Source organism: Pholis gunnellus (assembly GCF_910591455.1).
Source record: "Pholis gunnellus genome assembly, chromosome: 18".
Lineage (NCBI taxonomy): Eukaryota > Metazoa > Chordata > Actinopteri > Perciformes > Pholidae > Pholis > Pholis gunnellus.
The window spans coordinates 11,894,322-11,916,307 of NC_136545.1; the positions used below are offsets into that span (position 1 = coordinate 11,894,322).

The 21,986-nt window shown below is 42.2% G+C and overlaps 6 protein-coding genes across 6 annotated transcripts; 1 reads left to right on the forward strand and 5 right to left on the reverse strand.

Moving 5' to 3' along the window:
• Positions 1-18: 18 nt before the first annotated feature.
• On the reverse strand, positions 19-974 carry LOC306710809 (homeobox protein goosecoid-2; the record flags this gene model as incomplete). Its single annotated transcript, XM_079179505.1, has 3 exons — positions 19-96; positions 385-620; positions 737-974. 3 exons carry the CDS (start codon positions 972-974, stop codon positions 19-21), a joined length of 552 nt encoding a protein of 183 aa, XP_079035631.1.
• A 2,631-nt stretch (positions 975-3,605) lies between these two features.
• LOC306710220 (uncharacterized protein) lies at positions 3,606-5,669 on the forward strand. The gene is made up of 2 exons (XM_079178634.1): positions 3,606-3,755; positions 4,921-5,669. Exons 1-2 carry the CDS (start codon positions 3,626-3,628, stop codon positions 5,622-5,624), a joined length of 834 nt encoding a protein of 277 aa, XP_079034760.1. The 5' UTR covers positions 3,606-3,625; the 3' UTR covers positions 5,625-5,669.
• A 153-nt stretch (positions 5,670-5,822) lies between these two features.
• On the reverse strand, positions 5,823-8,647 carry rnf185 (ring finger protein 185). Its single transcript, XM_079178636.1, has 6 exons — positions 8,089-8,647; positions 7,691-7,709; positions 7,483-7,595; positions 7,309-7,363; positions 6,911-7,028; positions 5,823-6,831 (listed from the first exon to the last, which is right to left on the reverse strand). The coding sequence occupies exons 1-6, from the start codon at positions 8,265-8,267 to the stop codon at positions 6,734-6,736; spliced, it is 582 nt and encodes a 193-aa protein (XP_079034762.1). The 5' UTR covers positions 8,268-8,647; the 3' UTR covers positions 5,823-6,733.
• A 259-nt stretch (positions 8,648-8,906) lies between these two features.
• On the reverse strand, positions 8,907-10,700 carry LOC306710088 (chemerin-like receptor 1). Its single transcript, XM_079178471.1, has 2 exons — positions 10,633-10,700; positions 8,907-10,514 (listed from the first exon to the last, which is right to left on the reverse strand). Exon 2 carries the CDS (start codon positions 10,498-10,500, stop codon positions 9,493-9,495), a length of 1,008 nt encoding a protein of 335 aa, XP_079034597.1. The 5' UTR covers positions 10,501-10,514; positions 10,633-10,700; the 3' UTR covers positions 8,907-9,492.
• A 4,213-nt stretch (positions 10,701-14,913) lies between these two features.
• Positions 14,914-16,885, reverse strand: tmem119b (transmembrane protein 119b). Its single transcript, XM_079179445.1, has 2 exons — positions 16,643-16,885; positions 14,914-15,935 (listed from the first exon to the last, which is right to left on the reverse strand). The coding sequence occupies exon 2, from the start codon at positions 15,917-15,919 to the stop codon at positions 15,068-15,070; it is 852 nt and encodes a 283-aa protein (XP_079035571.1). The 5' UTR covers positions 15,920-15,935; positions 16,643-16,885; the 3' UTR covers positions 14,914-15,067.
• Positions 16,886-18,142: 1,257 nt separating this feature from the next.
• LOC306710880 (uncharacterized protein) lies at positions 18,143-20,739 on the reverse strand. The gene is made up of 2 exons (XM_079179593.1): positions 20,657-20,739; positions 18,143-20,111 (listed from the first exon to the last, which is right to left on the reverse strand). Exon 2 carries the CDS (start codon positions 20,101-20,103, stop codon positions 18,709-18,711), a length of 1,395 nt encoding a protein of 464 aa, XP_079035719.1. The 5' UTR covers positions 20,104-20,111; positions 20,657-20,739; the 3' UTR covers positions 18,143-18,708.
• Between the last annotated feature and the right edge of the window lie 1,247 nt (positions 20,740-21,986).

Genomic DNA, 21,986 nt, shown 5'->3' on the forward strand with positions numbered 1-21,986 from the left:
GTCCATATAGTACAAAATCTAGTTTTCCGTGTCTCCCACACAAAATGATAGTCTTTTCTGACGCCTCCACTTTGCTCTTCGGTTTTTAAACCAAACCTACCGGAAGAAAAAAGATCACGTTATTTAGTTGTGATTTTATCTTTTACATTGTATATTTACATTTAAATAAACAACAGCATTGGACATCATTATCAACACAGGCATATAATTAAATATGTCAAATTGACTAGTGTTTAAACTTGCACACATCTTTAGGAATGGTCCATCTTCCATTAGCTGGCACAATACGTTGCTAATTTGGAGCAGTCTTAAAACACATCTAACCCTGTATCACTGTGAAAACATGACTATTATTTGATGAGAGGCTGAACGTGACAGTCTTACCTCTACTCTTTCTTCCCTTAAGTGAGTATGCTGTGCTAGTTTCTCCCTTGTGGTCACATCTGGATACTGGTTCTGCAGGAACAGCTCCTCCAGTGCATCCAGCTGCTCCTCTGTGAAAATAGTGCGATGACGCCTGGTCCGCCTCTGCACCTGACCGGGCGACTGCTCCTGCCTGTGAGCATCTCCCAGCCTGCACGGGTCTGTGAGCATCGCTGGGGGCCATCCGTACTGACAGGCTGCAGGGAGGAGATCTGATTTTAGGTGAGGGTGCAAAGTAAACGTTACCGTTACCAGTTTAAAACGTGTCAACAGAAGTGACTCTTCTCATGAGGAGAATGGTTCTTGGTCTTACCTTCATGAATGAAATCAGCCTGGTAAATGTCTCCACAGTGGGAGCAGTAGCAGCAGCACAGGCAGGTGTGATGAACAGCCTCCATCTGACCTCCGACAGGACTCACTGTCCTCTCTTTTAGTCCAGCGCCACTTTCTCCACATGACCGTCTGTCTCCATTAGTGTTGGGATAATTGCGCAGTATGTTTTCAATAGTGAAAGGAAACTTTTGTCTCTCTATCCTGATCAGTCCATCCATCCCCAAAGAAATTCCAACAAAACACAAGCTGCAATGATCGCAGGATACTGACACACACAGTTCAGGCTCAGCTGCTCCTCTGCTTCTCCTCTCTGCACAAAGGTGTGTCGGGTCCTTATAGCGAAATTGGGAGGCAAAAAAAAAGAAAAGGAAGTAAAACTATAATCCCCCCTGTGGACCAGAAACATAAAACGGTTGAAACTTAATTCCTAGCTAATCTGGGCAGTTTTGTGAAGAGGTTAGGGAGGACGGCAGATTCAGTTAATCTTGCCTCATTCCTTTCTCCAAAAGAAATCAGATTTCACTGCATAAAATGAGAAGTGGAGAGCTCCTAAGATCCTTATTGTTGGGGTTTTAGAGAAAAGGGGATTGCTTGGTATTAGAAACCTGGATTTAAAGATAAACGCTTTTTTTTTTTTGGTGTGGCCAGAGACTTGTGTTATGTTGAATTTGAGGATTAGCTCTGAAATTTATTTCATAATGTCGCTTTGCCATTTAGCTTTATCAACGAGTGATCAGGCTGCACTGACAACAACAATACTAATTAAGCATACTAATTACACACAGTTGGATTATTGACTCATCTTGCTAGTGATGTGTGGTGACACTAATAGATTTGTATGTGTTATATATAACTCAGTACAGACAAAACCAAAAGCAGTAAGAGTAAATTCAGAAAAGGGTTTCCTCCATGTGGTTTGTATTCACAATCACGCATTATGTGTCTTATCTGTGCGGTGCAGTCTTTCATCCTCACTTCTCTGACAATGTGCACAGCTGTTGTAAAGCTATTACAGGTTAAATTCATCCCCCGCAACAAATCCTGTGATTTCATACAAGGTAAAACACCTTTTTTTTTTCAGAGAATTAATGGATTTCCACAATCTGTCTTAAGCTCCTCTTATAAGGGCTTTTGAAAACAGATAACAATAAACACCATCCCATCCTTTTCACTCGGGTTTAATAGCGTCCGGATTGTTGATGTATAGTTTGCGGAGCATGTGAGATCGCAATCTAGCAGATATTGTGCTCCTCAATAGAGGCAATTGTATCACATCCACATTGGTTCAACCGGTTCAAAATTCATTACTGGGGATTAGAATGATAAAGGTTCATTTTGTTGTTGTAAGAGCAATATTTGGCACAAGAGGTAAAGTTAAGAAAAGCCACCACCACCGCCCACATGGCTGATACAGTTTTTCTAGATGTTTGCAGAGCTGCTTGGATGGCTCTCTTCAATTTAAAGTGATTTTCACCTGTGAATCTGCGGCGCTTTACTACCCTACAAATACACAACCTGAAGCGACAAGATGGACAATACTGAGCAGGCCCCGAAACAAAAGTCAACCAAAAAACAGTTCCGATAAAGTGAGAAAACATGAGGTGAAAAACAATTGAAGACAGTATGGCTTGTATTTCTGAAAAACTGTTATAATTCCAAATTTCAATTGATAAAGGAGACACATTAAACCAGTACAATTCAGACAGCAGACAGTATTACAAATACTCTTACTGATGGTAATTAAGCAGAGAACCCCAGGTGGCATCAGACTGTTCCCATGTGACAAAGCACAGTGTCTCTGTTCTTTGCTGGACTGGGGCCCGAAACCTCCTGGGGAATCGCAGATTGCAGCTGTGAGAGGACATGCAGAGGATCAACCTTCCTCCTTGTTTACTCCAGGCTTACTTGTGCATGAAATGTTGAAGGCTCAGAAAGCACTTGTCAGATAGTGATACTTCTAATAGCTGCATTAATACAAATATTATGTTTCTCTTTCTTCATGTCCTCATTTATTTTGCCTATAGAATCTGAAAATTAGCTCTGAGATCTGGTGCGTCATTGTCAGGCTTCAACATCACCTTGCAGGCTCTATGAACTAAGGGAAATATGTTTTGTTGTACCAGTATGTTTATGCTTCTGACCTTAAACTCAACCAAGGAGATGCACTTATGACTTCTGGTGACTAGTAGTTCTCTTGAATACCTATATGTTGAATACACTTATTGTAAGTCGCTTTGGATAAAAGCGTAATGACTGTAATGTAATGTAACTCTTAAGATTTCTGTTCTATTATGTAGACATATGTTTGTAATTAGTTGTTCAATGCAATAAAATCCATTTTAATAATCGCCACATCATCACTTGACATAGCCTGCATCACAAAGCTTCACAATTCTGTCTCTACCATTTTAAAATTGTAATATCGGTGCAACAACATATTCTTATATTGTAAAAGCAGTGTGTACAACAGGGATTTGAAAAGTTAAAACATTTGTGAAATGTAGGCTTGGTGTGACTTATTCATTGTTAATTAAACTGCAAACAGATTTCAACAATGAAACCATTCTATTTTAGATATGTCATGCAGAACAAATAGATATGTTTATGTTTGCAGTTTATGTTCGCCTCCAAAAGATGAAATGACCCCTGTCCTCCTGTACCTGGCTTATAGTGGCAAAGGAGGCCGATGCAGAGTGGTGCGCCCCCCTGCGACAAAAGACTACAATGCCCACCGTTGAACGGCGGAGCGACACAGCGCGGCAGGCAGCCCGCCACTCGCGATAACTCGCGTCGAGGCAGCAGCTGGGCGGAAAAGGCGGGAGAAGACTGCCGCTTCCGCGTCCGCGCACAGGCACAACACTGGGGCAAAATGGACGATAAGTTAATATTGGCCGTATTTAAATACCCAGAGCTGTACAATGTCACTTTGCCGAATTACCGCTGCACGGAAAGTCGGGTGAATGCGTGGAGAAACATCAGTGTCATGCTGAGTCTCCCATGTGAGTATCTGATTGTTTTTTGTTTGTCACAACTTTACAGCCAGTTGTTTCCTAGCCGACGTTGTTGCGGACGATTAAACACGCATACACAACAAACCATCATGTGTGTCTGCGAGTTAGAGGTATTTTAATCATGTCTTACAGGCAATTTAAGGTTTTGTTTGGTGTTGTTTTTTTGGTATCCGCGCGGGTACAGCCTGGTGGTGAAGGTGCAGCCGCGCGCACCGTGCTAGCGGTAGCAGCCGCAGCTCGCACGCTGTAGGCCGCGCTGCACCGAACGGCACGGCACGGCCCGGCTCTGTCACTGCGCCGCCGGCCGCGTGTCCAACACGGCACGGCGGAGGAGGAAACATGCGCAGCGTCACGGACTGTATTGAGCGAGCCGCGTGCTTTCCGACTCGCTCGTAAGCACCACGAGCTCCATATAAACTAGAAGCTTGTTGAAGTCTCGTGGACGCGCCCACGGAATGTTATAAGATAAAACATGTCAGAGCCAGCCAGCCCCCCCCGCCCCCCATATATTCAGATACATGGAGTCATGGTTAAATATGACGAGGCAGCATATAACGCGGATGAACTAACAGTGACCTCCAGACAAGACCCACATTAAGATACCTCGAGCGTTTCTTTATGTGACTTTATACATACTTAAACGAAATAATGTATCCACATTTTAACTTGGATAAAGTTGTGTTTTTGCTATATTTTTTGTATACCCTATTAACTGTTATATGCATTAACCAATACACTGCCTGGCCCCTTAATCGGGTACAATACACCCATATAATATAATACAATCCAACAAATGATATATGGCACATAGTCTATATAAAGATTATATAAAGAGGCGTCAATTCAACTAAATGATGAATTCAGTCTAAGCCAAATACCATTTGCAATTTATATAAGACTATATAACCCAAAGCTATGCAAAGGTACAGCTATTATTTGGCCCATCCTGCTGTATTATATCCTAGAACAGAGATAATCCACAGAGAGCCTCATTCAGGCTGTATGCCAACAGCAGTGAGTTCATTGATCACTGAGCAGTACTTTATAGTGATCTCATGCATGTGGTAAATGTTCTCATTTTGGTGAATGCCTATATAGGTTGCATCTTTTTTAGATTTCTTGCCCCTAACACTCTGATATTTCACTTTTCCAGCCGAGGAGTGTAAAAGAAAATGGAAGAACATGAGAGACCGGTACTTGAAGGAAGTCCGGATGGAGATCAAAAGCAAGAAACAAGGAGAGATCATGCAAAGCAGATGGAAATATAGACAACTAATGAACTTTATCGCCCCCTTCACTGGATCGAGAAGTGGACTGGCGGACATCTGCGGTAACAACGGCGATGACCACGATAATCCTGACAACGAATCCGGCAGCGTCGAGGGAGAAACCTCGTCATCTGAGGCGGTCAAGACGCCGCAGTCGGCCACGAAGGCCCCCGTGAGTCAACCCGACCTCAAGCCCCAGGTGGCGTACGTGACGCAGATCCCCTCGGTGTCTCAAGACACACAGATGTCCCATCTGGCCAAGATGCCATTGAGTCCGCAGTTCACGGCCATCAACAAAACTGGACGAAAGCGGCGCCTGATGCAGGAGTCTCTTTCACTGTCTTCTTCTCAAAGCGCATCGTCTCCCACCAAGTGGCTGGTCAAAGACAATGGCGCCTCCTTTCCCAACAGGCCGCGGGACGAGGACGAACTGTTTCTGCTGAGCTTCGTCCCCGCTCTGAAGAGACTCGCGCCGCAGAAAAGGTGCGAGACGAAAATAAAGATCCAGCAGATCATGTATGAAGCCGAGTTCAACGTCGCACAGTCCGCCTCTCACGAGAAACAGACGGAGCCGTCAGCGCAGGACTAGGCCACACGGACTATTTTATACTTTATAAAAACCTCTTCCACAAAATGACCAAAAATATCTTTTTGTTTACTGTACATCCTTTTTGAATGTGAAATTCTAACAATGAAGAATAACTCAACTTGATTTGCATATTTAAATGAGTACGGCTAGTGAGAAAAGGAAGCCCCAACATAATTGCACATTAATAGGACAACAGACTATGATTAACATCTTTATTTACATAGTTTTACTGTCAATAAAGTGAATTCACATTTAGAAAAGTGGTTTCACGTTGAAACAATCTTCATTTAAGTAATTATTCTGTAATAATCTATAGTATTTTTACATTTAATTACAGCAACAGAGCAAAAAAAAAAAGTATTAAATGGTGAAAGGAACACTGTTTCATAAATTAACTGCTTACATGCATCAACACATTTCTTTTTAATCTGAACTAAAATAAAGACAATTGTTTTGATTCCACAAAATGAGTTTTGGTTTTGGTAAATTTTTGATGATCATGTGTAAGATCAGGTGGAGCTGGATTAACAACTAAATTCTTAGTGGTCAGAGAGACAAAAGGAGTCACACGCTCGTATTCAGAGTCTTTGCAACAAATAAAAGAATTATAAATACAGGCTAAAAGGAAATCACCATATACAACATATGGATTTGGAAATCCAAAATGATGAGCACAGAGCACTGGTTGGTCTTCTTTTGTTTAGCAGAGTATATCTTTAAATACGGTGATGGTACCAAAACAAAACTCAAAAAGAGACCTGAACATCCTGAATGCGTCTGATCAAAACAACAGCAGAGACAGACATGTTGTAATGAGCAGCATGAAGTTTGAAGCCGGTAGCTGGTGGAGTTTAGGTGCTCGTTTTAGTGCTGATGAAGTGTTAATGAATCAAAACTTTAGGCACCCACGATCATGTGGTTCACTTTTCTCGTATTCTCGGGATTAACATCCAAAAACTGGCTTCATTAAACTCTTACATGGCTTTGTGTCAAAATAAATAAAATGAATGAAGTTACCAGAAAGGAAGCAGAGTCACATTGGTGCAAACCGTGATAATGTGCATCTCTGTCAAATTATTTGAGTTGTCCCAAGAAGTCATTCTGTGTATTTATGCAATCAGCAGCCAAAACATAATGACCAGAGCGACAAACAGGAAGAGTCGAGACAGAAACTGTTCGTCCGTGTGCTGCGGTGTCCCCGGAGCTGCTGTTTGGGGAAATAACAGGTTATTAAATATATTGTTGATAAAAGAGAGATGATGGTGAAACATGTCAAACAGAAATACCTGGAGGTGGTCTGCCGTCGTTGATGTTAAAAGCCGTCGCAAAAATACCAAATGGAAAGGCACCGATTCCAAAGGACATTTGGAAACCTCCATCTCCGAAGCCAAACCCTTGGAAGCCCTGCGGATCATGCATTTCATCATTAAGATGAAGACGCGTAAGTGAGTGAGATATGACGCAACAGCCGGTGAAATTTGTGATCATTCTCAAGAGACGTCTGCACACCTCGGCGCTTAGCGTCTAATATATCCCAGAGGGAAGTGTTCCTTCTGTTAATGGATAAAACCTACATCATCCTATGTAACGGTTTCATCATGAACGCATGTCAACAGCGGACACTGAAGACTACAAACAGCTGCAAACTTTTTTCTATTTAACGATACCTGTACAAAGTACTTACACCACGATTTTCTGGCTCCGGCCTTTGTCCTTGTGGTCGAGGAGGAGTTCTTTCTCTGTAAAACAAAACCACATTTTGTAAAAAGCCATGCTTTGAAAAACCCATTTAAAGTTAGATATTATGTGTGTTGTGATTACATAACATATTAAGTTTTAGAGTCACTGAAGTACCCACCTGGGGTCTTGTTGACCGGTGCTTCCTCGTCCATATAAGGGGATTACTTTGTCTCGGCTGATGCCCGCTTTACACACGGGACATACTTGTCTGTTGGGTCTGGTCTCCAACCACTGAATGAAGACAGAGACACTTAGGACCTGACCTGTCTGCTTTAGTTTAAAAACTATCAATAAGAATGCGTGTCATGTGGAAACAGACAGCTTACCTGATGCAAGCAAGGCCAGCTGATGGAGAGGAGGTGACAAGTACAATAAAAGTTGACAGGGAAGAGGTTTGATTAGTAAAACATCGTCTACGTCACAGAACAATCTGGCTGTGCAAAACATACATTTACTGGAAAAAAATGGCACCCATGTATCACGTGTTCACGAATGAAAACAAAGCGTCACTTCACTCGTGAAAGTTAAGGGTGAGCACAGCTGCTAAAGAAAAAGGAAGAAAAATGGCTTCCTGTCAAAGGGGATTTAACTTCGCTTTGAAAATGAAGAGCTACATTGTCTCGCTGCTGTAATTGCATTGATTCTAGAGAAGCACTCATATGCCTGGTGGTTAGACCTGGCTTAGTTAATGCCGTGACTAAATTGGATTATACTGCTTTCTTACCAGAAGAGGTGTCCACACAGGCTGATCACTGCGTCCTTAGCGGTGTCCAGACATATGTTACACTCGAACGTGCTGTCCTGGTTGCCACTGTCGGCCGGAGTCGAGCTGCTGGATCCGGGACTTGTGTTTTCAGTGGCCGCAGTAGAGCCCGGGGCTGGTGGGGGGGCAGCCGTGGCCATTTAAAAACAAGAAGTGGGGGGGCACCCAGCGCTTCAGAATAAGTACATAGGGAGGCCCAGTGTTTGGGGGGTTATAGATAAGAGAGTAGACGATGAGAGACTGAGCGTATTACCAATAATTATGTAAAAAAAAAAGAGTCAAATCGAGTCAAATCAACTGGCTGCTAGCTAACGCTAAAGTTGCTAACGTTAGCTAGCAGATAAGACTGAGGACAAACAACTGTTATCGTCAGACAGATTAAACGAATACAAAGTGACAAACGGCAAATACAAAACTGCTAATCCAAACTGTCGTTCCGAAGGTGGTTTTCTAACTGAAAATCAAAAACTTGTAGCGAGAAGTTGCGAGATATCCTTACGTTTGGTTGCATCACACATCCGTAACGTTAACCGGTAGTACATCCTGGGGGAAGACAGGGGGCGGGGCCACAAATGTGCGTGGTGGTCTGCTGCCCTCAGTAGGCCTATCAGGTGCCCCCGACAAGGGGCTCCACCAATCAAACATCAGTATTTATTAAAAGTTTAAACCATGAATGAGCTACTTCGTACACATATATTTTTTTTACCATTTTAATCTAGAAATTGAATAGGAGCATGTTTGATATATTTTATTTGCTTAAAATAAAACAAGTACAACAATAAAATACAACAGTAGCCTCCTGTCAGCTACATTTAATCAAAGGAAAGTTTTACATTGACAGAATTGACAGAATAGAATAAAGTTACAACAGAGTAAGTATATCATTAATTTGTTTACTTTCTTTTGAAAATGTAAATATGCATCAATTACTAATTACAAGATTAGGAATACAGGTATTTGTTTATTCCAGTGTTGGGATGTTGTGACTGTGTTTTAGTTCACAGTCTCTAAACAACCAAATTCTAATACATTGTAAAAGATTAATTACATTCAATTCAAAATAGTATGCTTTACTTGTCCTACAAGAGGCAATTTGAAGCAAGCTGGCTTACAAAAATAATAAACAAGCAATTAATTCACACTCATAGAAACAATCCAAAAACAAATGAAAAATTAATGATAAATGTCTGTGGCTGATCTATAGCTGACCAACACAGTCACAGTCCAGTAAATCATTGATAGATGAATATACAGTATGCATAGGTAAAACATGCCATGACATATGATTTTGTCAACATCACCCCACTCTATAATCATGTTCTGTACTGTGAAATACTCCTTGTCATTGATGACAAAGGTTTCAACTTATTTTTTGACAATTTCCATTGACTTTGAGTGATTGAGACCACCTGTCCGGAGATCCTCCGCCATTGCTTCTTCTATCCTTGATGTCAAAGACCGCTTTAGGACTCGTCTAAAGTCATTACCAATGAACACATAGAGAACTGGGGATATAAAGCTGTTTGCTGCGGCCAGGGTGGTCCCCACCTTCAGGCCAGTTTTCAGTACTTCCACGCTGTGGTTCTTCAAGTCTGACTCCGAAAGAACAAAGCTATGATAGGGGACCCAGCAGATGAAAAATGACAAGATGAGCGCCACCATGACTTTGTAAGGCTTTGTTGACTTGATGGTCAAACGTCTCAGCTTCACACAGAGCACCAAACTGCAGAACACAATCACTAGGAAAGGAATCAGGAATCCGCAGATGAATCGAGTCAGGACCACCGCCTTGTGTTTGGAAGGGCCCATGTAACTGGTGTAGCACTGAGTGACTGAGCCGCGGACCGTGGTTTGTCTGAAGATCAGCGAGGGCAACGTTAGGAGTGCAGAAAGGACCCACACGAGGACGACAACTCCAAGTGCTTTCCGCACCGTCCGTTGGTTATGTGACCACACGGGGAAAGAAATCATGACACAGCGATCAACGCTGATCAGAACCAACAGAAACACATAGCTGTACATGTTGAGGAAGAGGGCAGAGGAGGTGACCTTGCACAAAGCCAGTCCGAACGGCCAGTGTGAGGTGATCATGTAGAATACTTCCAGGGGCAAAAAGGCACAGAACAAAAAGTCTGAAATGGCCACACTGAGGTACAAGGTGGTGATGACGGTTCTTTTCATTTTCCATAGACAAATCCATATGACTAATGAATTCCCTCCAAGGCCAATAACCGATATAAGGATATTGACTGCTACCAGAACATGAGACAAAGAAGACTGCGGACTTCCGAAAGGTTGTTCAGTTGTGATGCTGTTGTTCTCAGTTTCATTGTCTGGAGTGTAATCCTCATATTCAATATAATCCACATCCATGCTGGTTACTTTCCCTGAAATATGAGGCACAATATCTTTATTTACAAATACTTACATATAGATGATCACAACAGTTCACAATTGCCATCGAGAAAACATACTTTTTAATATAAAATGTACTCATGTACTCACGTTATGTCTCAAAGCAGAAGCAATCACTTTGAAATGCTGTCTTCCCTTCCTGCTGGATGCAACTTTTCACTTCTGTTTCCTGGACAGTGTTACTGACGAAAGCAGAATCAGAAGTTACATGTCATGGAACAAGTGAGAATCTCCTCCCACTTACCAAAAACACATTTTATTTCTTTTGGGTGAGACCATTTTCAGCTGTTTATCTATTTTTTGTGGTTTATCTTAATCACAGAGGTCAAAACATCCACAGCAAATTATATTAAAGGTCTTACACCAGACTTTAAGTAATCTGTTGCAATATCACAAAGGAGATCCCCTTCACAGCAAGAGACAAAACCACCAAACCACCAGCTGACATCCCTAAACCAAGGGTGTGCCCATACCATTTTACCAAAAATGTAACAAAATCTCGGTCAAGGCTGTTAAATCTTTTGTTGTAACTCAAAGAGAATGTTTTTTTGACTATAGATCTCTATCAAGAAAAATAAAAAGTCAAATATAACAACATCATACACTCCATCCTGAAAATCCCATGTCATCAAATGTACCCATGCTAAGAAATCACAATTAAAAGAAATGTATGTGATAGCAAGTGTGCACTTAAAATATAGCACACATCTGTTCCCTGCTTGCTTTTAAAGTAAAATGTATAATTTGTGAAGATAAACATCCCTAATATGACTCACTTAAAACATAATATGATGCAGTAATGCACCTCTTTTATCTTTAATAGCAGCATATAAACAGCCGATGTCTAGATGATTAAGAAAGTCAGTACAACAAATGGCAGGAAGAGAGAGAAATGTATGCCTGGCAGATTTTTAGACCAAATCAAAACTTTCATGTCACATTTTACGTTGACAGTGAAGCACAGTTCCCTAAAAATCAGATGATGCAGTTATGTAACAGAAAAAAAGCTGAGTAAATCATTTTTCAGTCAAACACCAATCACAAGGCAAGCGACTAACACATTTGTGGGATTTTGTTTTCATAAAAACAGTCAATACCAATTCTCTGACGTCCATTTGTTTCATATATGACTTTTTAGATCGGTTACTGAACTAAAAGTGCAAATAATGTAGCTACAATACACAATTACAAGTAAAAGTCCTGTATTCTCACTTTGATCTATACAGAATTATTAACGGTGTAATACAAATATCTAAAGTGAAGGTACCTGTCATGCAGAATGGCCTACTTTTTAATCTGAATATCACAATGCAGTGTTGTTATGTTATTATATGCCTTCTGCTTTCATCTGAAGTTTTTAAGATAACGGTGGTGAATATTGGCTACATTACAGTACGTTTGACCAAGTACTGTACTAAGTACCATTTTGAGGTATTTGTTCAAGGCCTATCTTATTAATTATAATGTAATTTATACTGCTTAAGACATTTGAAGACCTCATCTTGGGCTCTGGGTGGTTATATTGGGTAATTTTGAAATATTTTCTACTAATCGATGAATCAAAAAAATAATTGGTTGCAGCCTAACTTTAAATAAAATATTTTCTAATTATGTTAATGACTGTTCACCATGGGGGTACTATATATTAGAAAAGTATGTTTATCCTCCACTGTTGTGCGTACACTGGACATGCGCAGATGTGATTGTTTTCGCCCCTCCCCTTACAGTGACGTATCAGTCTCGAGGCATCGCTATATCTTCCACACTATCAAACTGCGCCATTCCCCTTGACTATCAACATGGCGAGTACCGTTGCTAACAAGTGTCTCAGTCCTCTGGCTTTCATCACCAGGAGGCTCTCTGCTCCAGAGTTCATTACCCAGTGCTGCTACCACAAGAAGGTAAACATCTTTTGTCCGTTACAGCGTAACTAAAGGAGGCCGAGGTCACCGCGTGCTAGCTGCTGTTTGGCTAATGTTTACAAATATTAGCATTAGCTTCAAGTAGTTCTAGCTTAATAAGAGTATCAGGAGTATTTAAGAGTGGTGACATGGCTAATAATTAATTAGATGGAGCTGGTTAACCATGTAGCTAGTTTTTAATATGTATGTTGTATGTACAAATAGACAAGGTTACACCACTGGTGTCAGGGGTTAAATGTCGCGTATGGCAGTTATGAAACGTTAGCACTTTAGGTAAAACTCGTTAGCATAAGTTGTGTCGTTCTTGCTGATCAGTACATTTGAAGACGTCACTAATCTGGCCCTCAGGGTGGCCATTGACATAGCTTTAATACTTGAATCACATCCGATTAATACGCCTTAAGCAGTGTGATATAAACCTGCACATGTTCTGTTTGTGTACCGTCATCTTGAGGTTGCAGCATCTTAAAATATCCTTCTTCACCTGTACGATCATAGAGATTTATTTTACCTAATTGTATTCTACACCATAGAATGTGTATCACTTACTTTTGAGAACAAACTTACTACAATTCCAAATGTGTATGAAATGCAGTCCTTATGGGATGTTTTGTGATACAAGCTCAGCCACTTCATATTGTTTACGTCACAATGACTTGGCAGGAATAAGGGGTGGGGGGGGGGGATGGCTGCAGGAGTTGATTTTGGTTGACAATGAAATCCTGTCCTAATCTGTTTATTTAAATGTCTCTTGCGTAACGGTGAATACTTGGTTGTATAACAGTGATGCTCAAGACTCTCTTTCTGATTGCAGTAGAATAGTTTAGTCACATGTATGTCAGTATGGTGGCATACTCTCAACAACTTGCTAAAACCCACTTTGACACGTTGTTTTCTTTCCTAACAAAGTGTTTCCTTTTTATCTACTTCTCTGAAGGTGGTGGATCATTATGAGAACCCAAGAAATGTCGGCACATTGGACAAACTCTCCAAGAATGTTGGGACCGGTTTGGTGGGCGCTCCAGCCTGTGGCGACGTAATGAAGCTCCAGGTATGTTTGTCGCTAAGCCCGGATGGATTACACGCTTTTTATACACCCAGAGCCATTAAGACTGAATTATACCAACAAAGTTAAAAGCTGTTATAGTTCAGCATTGCCATGAAGCAGTTATTTCCCCTTGGGCATTTGAGTAAAACTTTCATTTTGACAGATTGAGGTGGACGACCATGGGAAGATTGTGGATGCCAGGTTCAAAACCTTTGGCTGCGGCTCTGCTATTGCCTCCAGCTCTTTGGCCACTGAGTGGGTGAAGGGCAAATCTGTGAGTTAACGCACTACAGAAACTTCTTTCTCTGCCTCTTGGAGTGCGTCATGTGTTGCTTTTCCTATTCTTATTCATTCTGCTCTGCTCAAAAAAAGGTTTTGTGGTTAAACTAGCTGTGTGCTTTTCTCTCCAGGTGGAAGAAGCTTTGCAAATAAAGAACACTGACATTGCCAAAGAGCTCTGTCTGCCACCGGTTAAGCTTCACTGCTCCAGTAAGTTATTAGGGATTTTTTTTTTTTTCCCCTTCCTTTCCAAACTTCTCCACACATGTATGTATATTTAACGGATCTAATCGTTTCTCATCAGTGCTTGCAGAGGATGCCATCAAGGCTGCCCTGGCTGACTATCGCCTCAAGCAACAAGATGACCAGCAGGAGGCAGTCAGAGCCAGCAGTTAAACGGAGCGCGCTCACTCTGAGCTGGGCGCCACTGTTTGCGTCCTGCTGTCAAGAGGAGAAGTAACAGTAGTCCAGAATCCTCACTTTCCTGCAGTATCGATGAGGCACACCTAGTATGTCGATGGCCAGTACACCATTGTCATCCCTCAGTGTCCCACCAGGCTTTCTGTATTGGTCCTGTCTGTGGTCCGTTTTAACCTCGCATACTGTGTCTTCCTAGCCTGTCAAGTAAACGCACAATAAACACTGTTTGGGCTGTCGGTACAAAGGTGAGCCTTATTTTTGAGATTGTGTTATATTTTAAGATTTTGTGCTTGGGGAGTGTTTAGTTTGAGTGGTGTGACGGAGACGGGGATTAAAGCTAAAGGCCGTATCCTATCTGCACCCTGAGCACTGAACTTTTGATATGCAATGAAACAAAGTGGCTTGAAACGATGAAAGGGTCCACTGGTTTTAAGTGTAATTTATGAGTATTTAGTAATACTTGATTGATGGTATGCAATAAAAGAATTCTGAAACTAAAACTCTTCTCAGTCTGTGGTTTTCTATACTTTTACTAATCTTAACCGTGCAAATACTGATCCAAAGCAAAGTTGCTGTTTAGATGCACACTGAGCAAGATGTACTTAAACATACAAAAATGTTTTATACCAGCTGTTAATGAAGTTACTTGAGGCATGTTTATAATATGGTATGAAAGTCAAAGCGAAGCAACAGCTGCATGCATTTCCCTGCATTGAATATCCACAAACAAAAACCTCCCAGGATTGGAATTTAGCAAGCTTTCTGCATTTCTCTTGATACATCTTTGACAAGGTTTGCTGGACAAATTGCTACACATGGATTCAAAGCATTAAAAAAATAACAGTGTTCAGAATAGTTAGAATGCAGTTTTGTCTCCCGCGATCAGCTGAAGTGTAGCAGAGTCATTGTGAATATGCAGAGAGGACGGCCGCAGGCTCCTGCCAGTTAAAGGTTCCCGTGAATCATCTTCCTCTGGAGGATTGAGCTCAAGGCTTCCTCCTCCTCCTGCTGCTGCTGCTACAGCTGCAGCTGCTTCACTGTCAGGAAGCCCACACAGATCCTTTTCCTGAGGGAGACTTGGTAGCTGCTGGTCCAGGATGCTGCCATCTGGATGAGAGCTGTCCTCAGGACTGTGGTCTGCTACTTTCTGACTGGGATCACTTCCCTCTGCAGCATCAACACATTTATTTGGGGTGCGCAGCCTCTTGGCTGCCCTCATAATGTCTGCCTGCAGCTGCTTGTGAGAGTCCACCGGCTCACTTTCCTGCTCGGGAACGGCTTTTTCTGGCACTTCCTTAAAGAGTTTAGCACCTCCGGTTTTGTCACTGTGGTCCACGTACATTTTTGAGGGGAAAGAGGAAGGGTAGTAGGCATTCACTTTGCGCCTGCGGCTCATGATAATTGCCCCACAGATAAGAAGGAAGACGAGAAGGATGAAAGAGCCTGCAACAAGGATAAGGAGCATGTTCTCCTCCAGAAAGTCCACAACTCGGTTCAGAAAGTCAGTTTCCACATGGGTGGGGCCAACAGGTGTGGTTTGGTATTCAGAGGAAAGGTTGCTGGTGGGCGGAGAGGAAGTTAAGATGCTGAGATCTTCCTCATCTGTACTTCCTTCTAGAATACTGTAAAAAGGTAGCGGTGTGGCCAAGCTGCTGCTGATGCAAAACACCACACACAGACCAATCAGATGAAGGCCCATCGGTAGCATGGTTTCCCCTCAGGATCTGTAAACGATGAAATGTCAGTGTGAAGACAGTTATGTGCCACAATTATGTTGAGAAGCAATGAGCCATTGGGTGAAAACTTCCATGAACTGCATCAAACCGCCAGTGTTTTATACTGTACATGTTTAAATTTGGGTGATCTGGCCCTTTAACACATGCTTTAGTTATTTATTTGGATCCCAATCAGCTCACTGCTCAGTCTGTGTGTCAACTGGCCGCAGCTCTCACACTTTTATTCTTATTCTGCTCCATCTGTGTGCAAGATGGGCAACATGAGCCTCTGCTCTCATCTGGAAAAAAGGGGGTTGGGAAGATCTTTGTTTTTTTTAGAATTAATCACACTCACTCACCCCCAGACCAAATATACATGGACATGCCTGTGCACATGTGCACATAACGCCATGGTCATATGCACACACATGGAATTTATCTTCACTCGATCGATTTTTTTTAAACTACAAAAATGGAAAAAAGTACTATGACCTAGATTCTGTCTTCGGTCCACTGGGATGTCTAAAACTAACTTTTTAGTTGTCATGGTTATAGGCTACTTCCTCAGGCTGGATGCTGCTCTGAAGGCGTCATGATGCTGTCACATCAGCCGCTTCAAATCGACATGTGAACTAACATCAAGAAACCCCAAAATGCCCAAAGAGTGAGCAACATCCAAAGAAAAAAACTCTGAAATGTCAAAACATTTTACTCACCATCCACTGCGGCAGAAGAAGTATCTCTGTTGAAGTTTTCTCTGATGGAGGATGTGTGAAACCAGTCTGGCGAAAGTGAAATGAGAGAGCGAGAGAGCGCACAGCAGAGAGTTGCAAATGCTCTGTGAGCCACACTACTTCTGCAGTTTCAGATTTCAGGCTGGAGGTCGCTCTGGATAGTGCAACACATTTTGTTCACCATGAGGACAAATCCCTCCTTCTGCCTCTCCACTGTTCTCCTCCCCCCTCAGCTTCCTACAGACTGTCTGGGCTCTCCGGCCTGCACACAGATTGTTCTCGTTAGGTAGAAGTCTGTAACGTGCTGTGGGGGCAGGGACCTTCTCCTCCAATCTCCTGTGTGGTTAAATAGTTATGCAAGGCTAAAACAACACCGGTGGAATGAACTAAAACAACTTTATGACAATAAAACATCACAAGCAAACCCTGAAACATCATCATCTGCAACATCTGTTCTCTTTTGAAATAGCTCTCCATGATTTCTGCAGAAAGAGCCTCCGATTGACAGTCTGGCCTTTTCGTTAACCTCAGCCTCTGACACTGATGACTAACAGCAGGCCTGCTGGGACAAAAAGAGTCAGAGAGTAGCAGCTTGTAAGAATGACCAGCTAATGCAGGAAGAGGTTAATGTTTCCTGTGCAGACAGAACACCCGTAACAGTCAAGAGGGGGAATTTCACTCCACGGGCAAGCAATTAAACTCACACGGCGTGTGTGACCACTTTAGGGAGAGAGTGTGAAGGAGTACGAGTGAGCCCTACAAGTGATTTTTTTTATAAGCGCAAATGCATTTTTGGCAACTCTACTGTGTTTGTGATCAGTCAAGACAAGTCTAACTTTATATGGTCATCAGGAGAATGAAATGAGGTGCTGCTTCTCCAGGTTTACATTTGTCTCAGCTCTGTTGATAGTCACCAGTGTCTGTTTCAGTTGCACATAACTCGACGTGGAGAAACAAAAAGCCCTAATAAGCATTCAGGGCTCTGTTTTCTTTTCACGGGAAGGGAAGTGAATATGAAATCCAGTCCTGCGTAGAAGAAAAGCCTTTTATAAAGCCTGTCATAAATAAGGGAACTGACTTAGTCCACAGAGTGCTCAGTTGTATTGTGACTGTTTACCATTTAGAGACACATACGGACATTGAACACCTTTCGCAAAATAGGAACAGAGCTGTTTTGTGTTTCACTGATTTTCGCATGAGCTCTTGTGTTTCCAGCATAACATTTATTTGAATAACTAGTTCTTATTTTGAAACTCAAAGTGAACCGCCATCCGTTTGAAGAAAGGAAAACTTTGATAACCTTTTACTGGTCCGTAATGTCAAATAATCATGATATTAATCAATTCCAATTAAATGCAAAGATAGTGTGACCAAGACTCTTTCGGTCTCTGAACTTCGCCTCCATCTAAAATTAGTAAAATAGAAAAGATTAGGCGATGACAGATTTGTAAAATAAAGTGTAACAAACCGTTAAATAAGACAAATTGGTTTAATAAATTATCACAATACAGAAGCTGCATCTAAATGCCTACATAAACAGAGTCACATACAGTTTAACATTATTCAAATGAGAACGCTCATACAATGAAGCCACAGTGCTACCAGGACACCACGTGTAAACTGAGCAGTGTCTGCGAGGAACACTAATCCCTTGACAAAACAAGCCTTCCTGTCTCCCGTCGCTAAGTGAAATACCATCACAACTCAGCTCAGGATGTTCAAAAAAATTCTTTGATCCCTCTCTTCATCCTGACTTTGACTCTTGTGGAAGGCAAGTGTAGAATTACGCAAAAAGTCTCAACTCTTTTCCAAAATACACATTTGATGACCTGACCTGACCTGACCTCACCAAACACCAGATACATTATTGGTTCATGAACAGTACTGTTTTGGTTTGTGTTTGTGGATCTACGTCTCTTCCTCCACAGCAATGGCTTGTGCAGCGAAGCCAAACCACAAACTTCATACGGGAAGCACGAGTTTATTCAAACAGCAACTGTTTCCACTTCACTGACAGACAGGTCTGCAGACAATAATAGTAATTCCATTTAAACATAGCGGTCATTTTCTGGAAGGAAGCTGCTGAGAGTGAGGTTATCTCCTCCGTCTTCATCGCTGTCTGCATCACCGTGGATCACCAGCACTCCGTTAGGGACTGCATTGCGTTGTCTTGAGTAGGTGATATTCCTCTCAGGCAGCAGGGACGAGATGCACATCATCTCTGTTGCCGGCTGAGTTTTTTTGAGCTTGTACTTCCTTGTGGACAGCTTGATGCAGAGGATGATGGTAGAGATCATGAAGACGGTGGCCAAAGCAGCCAGGGAGGCGATGGCGATGAGGCAGTGCTTCGCCAGGCGCCGGGTGGAGCAGGGTTGCACCTCGGTGCTGGATGGGCTCTTTGAGACTTCACAAGGTGCTGTTGTAGTTACCGGAGTTGATTTGGTGGTTAGGACCGGCAACTTCTTGGGAACACGAGGGATCAGGATTCCTGCAGGACTGGTGGAGACATTGGTGGTGGAGACATTGGTGGGGGAGACATTGGGGGTGGAGACACTGGGGGTGGAGGCTTTGGCTGTGGAGACATTGGGGGTGGAGGCTTTGGCGGTGGAGACTTTGGCGGTGGAGGCTTTGGCGGTGGTAGGAGATTCAGTTGAGAATGAGATGGTTGGGGACTCCGTGGTAGAGCTCAACCCTGCTGTGTCAGGAAACTGTGATGTGGAGTTTGGGGTTTTAGTCACAGAAACGAGCTTAGGCGTCGACAAAAGCGCAGTGCTGGTGGTGAATGTTTCACTCACTGTGGGATCAAACACAGGTGCTGCCTCAGAGGTGCGGCTAGCTGTCATTGCGGTTGTAGCTGAAGCCGAGGTACCGCTGAGGGTCCGGTTGAAGACTGTAGCCGGAAACGTTTCAGGAGAGGTGATGGGAGATAACTTGGATGTAACTTCAGGCTTAGCGGTGGACGAAGGCTGCTGCGAAGACGCAGCCACTGTTGCTACAGAAGCTGCTGCAGAAGTTGTTGCAGGAGCAGCCATGGCAGTGGAAGTGGTGGGTGATTGTTGATGTATCTGATCCCCTGTAGGGTTTGCAGTCGTCTCTAAGATCATCGTGCTGTGGGAAGGATGTGCTGCACCTGCAGTTGTGATCACTGCTGTGGAGGCATGAAGCAACCGTGGCTCTGTTCTGCTTGTAGTTGCTGCGACGGTGTTCATTGCAACCAAATCAGAAGTGGTGTTGATTGCGCTGTCGCCTCTGTAAGCGGCGGTCGCCTCTTCCGTTGTCTCTGGTGTTGAAGCGACACTAATCTCTGCAGGTTTGTGAGGTTCAGCAGTTGAGTTCATGCTGCTGGTTCCTGTGTTGGAAGCGCTCATGTCAGACTCCACAGCATACAAAACAGATATTCCCCACAGCAGAGCCAGGTACGTCTTCACGCTGAGTGCCATCATTGTTGTTTCTGAAATTACAGAAAAGATGCAATGCAAGAGTTTGGTTAAGAAATCTATTAAACAGTTATAGTAAAAAGACACACACATGGGGATAAAAACAATATGTCTGCTAGTGACAGCTTATGATGAAACGGTCATGTGTCTTTCACCACACCCATTGCTACATTTTTTTTTACAGGACAAACAGAACTACTGCATTTAAGAGTACATCTGAATCTTTCTTTAACACAATCTATACAATCAGAATCCACATTTAAAGTTGTCTTTTTATGAAAAAGTAACCTGTAGCCAAAGGGGACAACATCAGATTTTCTGAAACTTCTGAAATGTCTTAAAGTTAAGTATACATTTAATGTATGAAGTAAACAACGTGGATAAATCAACCTCCTTTGTGAGAAAATGCTAATAGAAGATAACATTTTAAGAGAATACTTACTAAACTTTATCCAAGTCCCTTACATGAAAGGAAACGCTAGATCACAAATGCAGAAACATGTCTATCCAGAGCAAAGATTTCAAATGTGTCCTCAGAGAAACCGGGTCGGCGTCTTACCTTGCTGCTGGTAAAGCACGTAGATGAGAGAATAAAATCTGATAGAAGTTCAGCTCATTTCAGCCTCTCTGGGAGAACATCCTCCGAGCTCTGACACGCTTTCTGTATCACTGCTTAGAAGAAACAGGAAATGTTCACACACACATTTTTTTTAAAAACTGAAAATCCATAGACAGACACTTCCCTTAGAAACAAACACACAGCTTTAGTCTTGCATCAACGAGGAAGTAAAAATGATCAGAAGCTTCTTTTTATTGCTCTACAATCGCTCAGCTACCGTTTTAAGATCTTTTAATCATTAGCAGAAGATTAAATATGTCTTACCCTTCTGATGGAAAGTTATGGAGATGTTTGCTCTGATGATCTGATCACTACTTTATATAGAAGTAGCAGGAAGTGCTCAGTTCTGTTTCTCACATGTCAACTATACTGATCACTATGATTACAGCTTCATGTCATGTGGGTAAAAGGCATTAGCTCTGCAGGAACTTCAAGGCACTGATAGTGGACCAGTGACAGGATCAGCTACATGACGGGGATTATGTCAAGTGTAACACATGCAGGAATAAATACGCTAAGTCCATATATTCAATGGATTTGAAATAAATAAAGGCTTGGACTCAAACCTACCCTGTAACAAAACGGAAATTTGACTTGTGTGGAAATAGTAGCTGTCACTTCCTGTACTGCTGAGTCAAAGGAAGATGTGGTTTAAAAAAAAAAAAAAGAAAAAAAAACTTTAGAAGTTTATACAAATGTGACATGAAGATAAACTAAGTTTGCTGGTCTTTTGATTAAAATAGTACACAATACACGTGAAGGAGAATAGATTATACACGAGACAGTAGCTATTAATAAAGTTACAGAAGTGATGTCCTCATAGTTTCTGGTAATGTGGGGACCTGAAGTGCAGTTTTATCTTCAGGAAAATATGTCTATATTTAACACAGTGCCTTTAAATATGACAAAAGTGAAGACATACAAAAATGTGTACATTCAACAATTTTCCTCATAATCAAATTCCTGGATGAGAGGTGAAAAGCGTTTTAGACCTAGCTAAGCTCATTCTTTTAAATTAAGGTAAAACATCTGGGAGTGGGAGCACTTTGATTGCCTCACAACGGCTCTCAACATGTCGACAGCGAGCTGGCAGCTAGCAGCTAACAGCCCAAACTAAGGCGGAAGTGCTGACAGAGCTAACAGTGTTTGCCTGTAACCGCCATGTGAGAGCAGCGCAGAGCGGTGGCTGTGAGCTAAACATTGGACCACACTCACAAACCTGCACTAAAATCAGAGCGGTTGGACCTGCTCGGACAACAAAGCAAGGAGA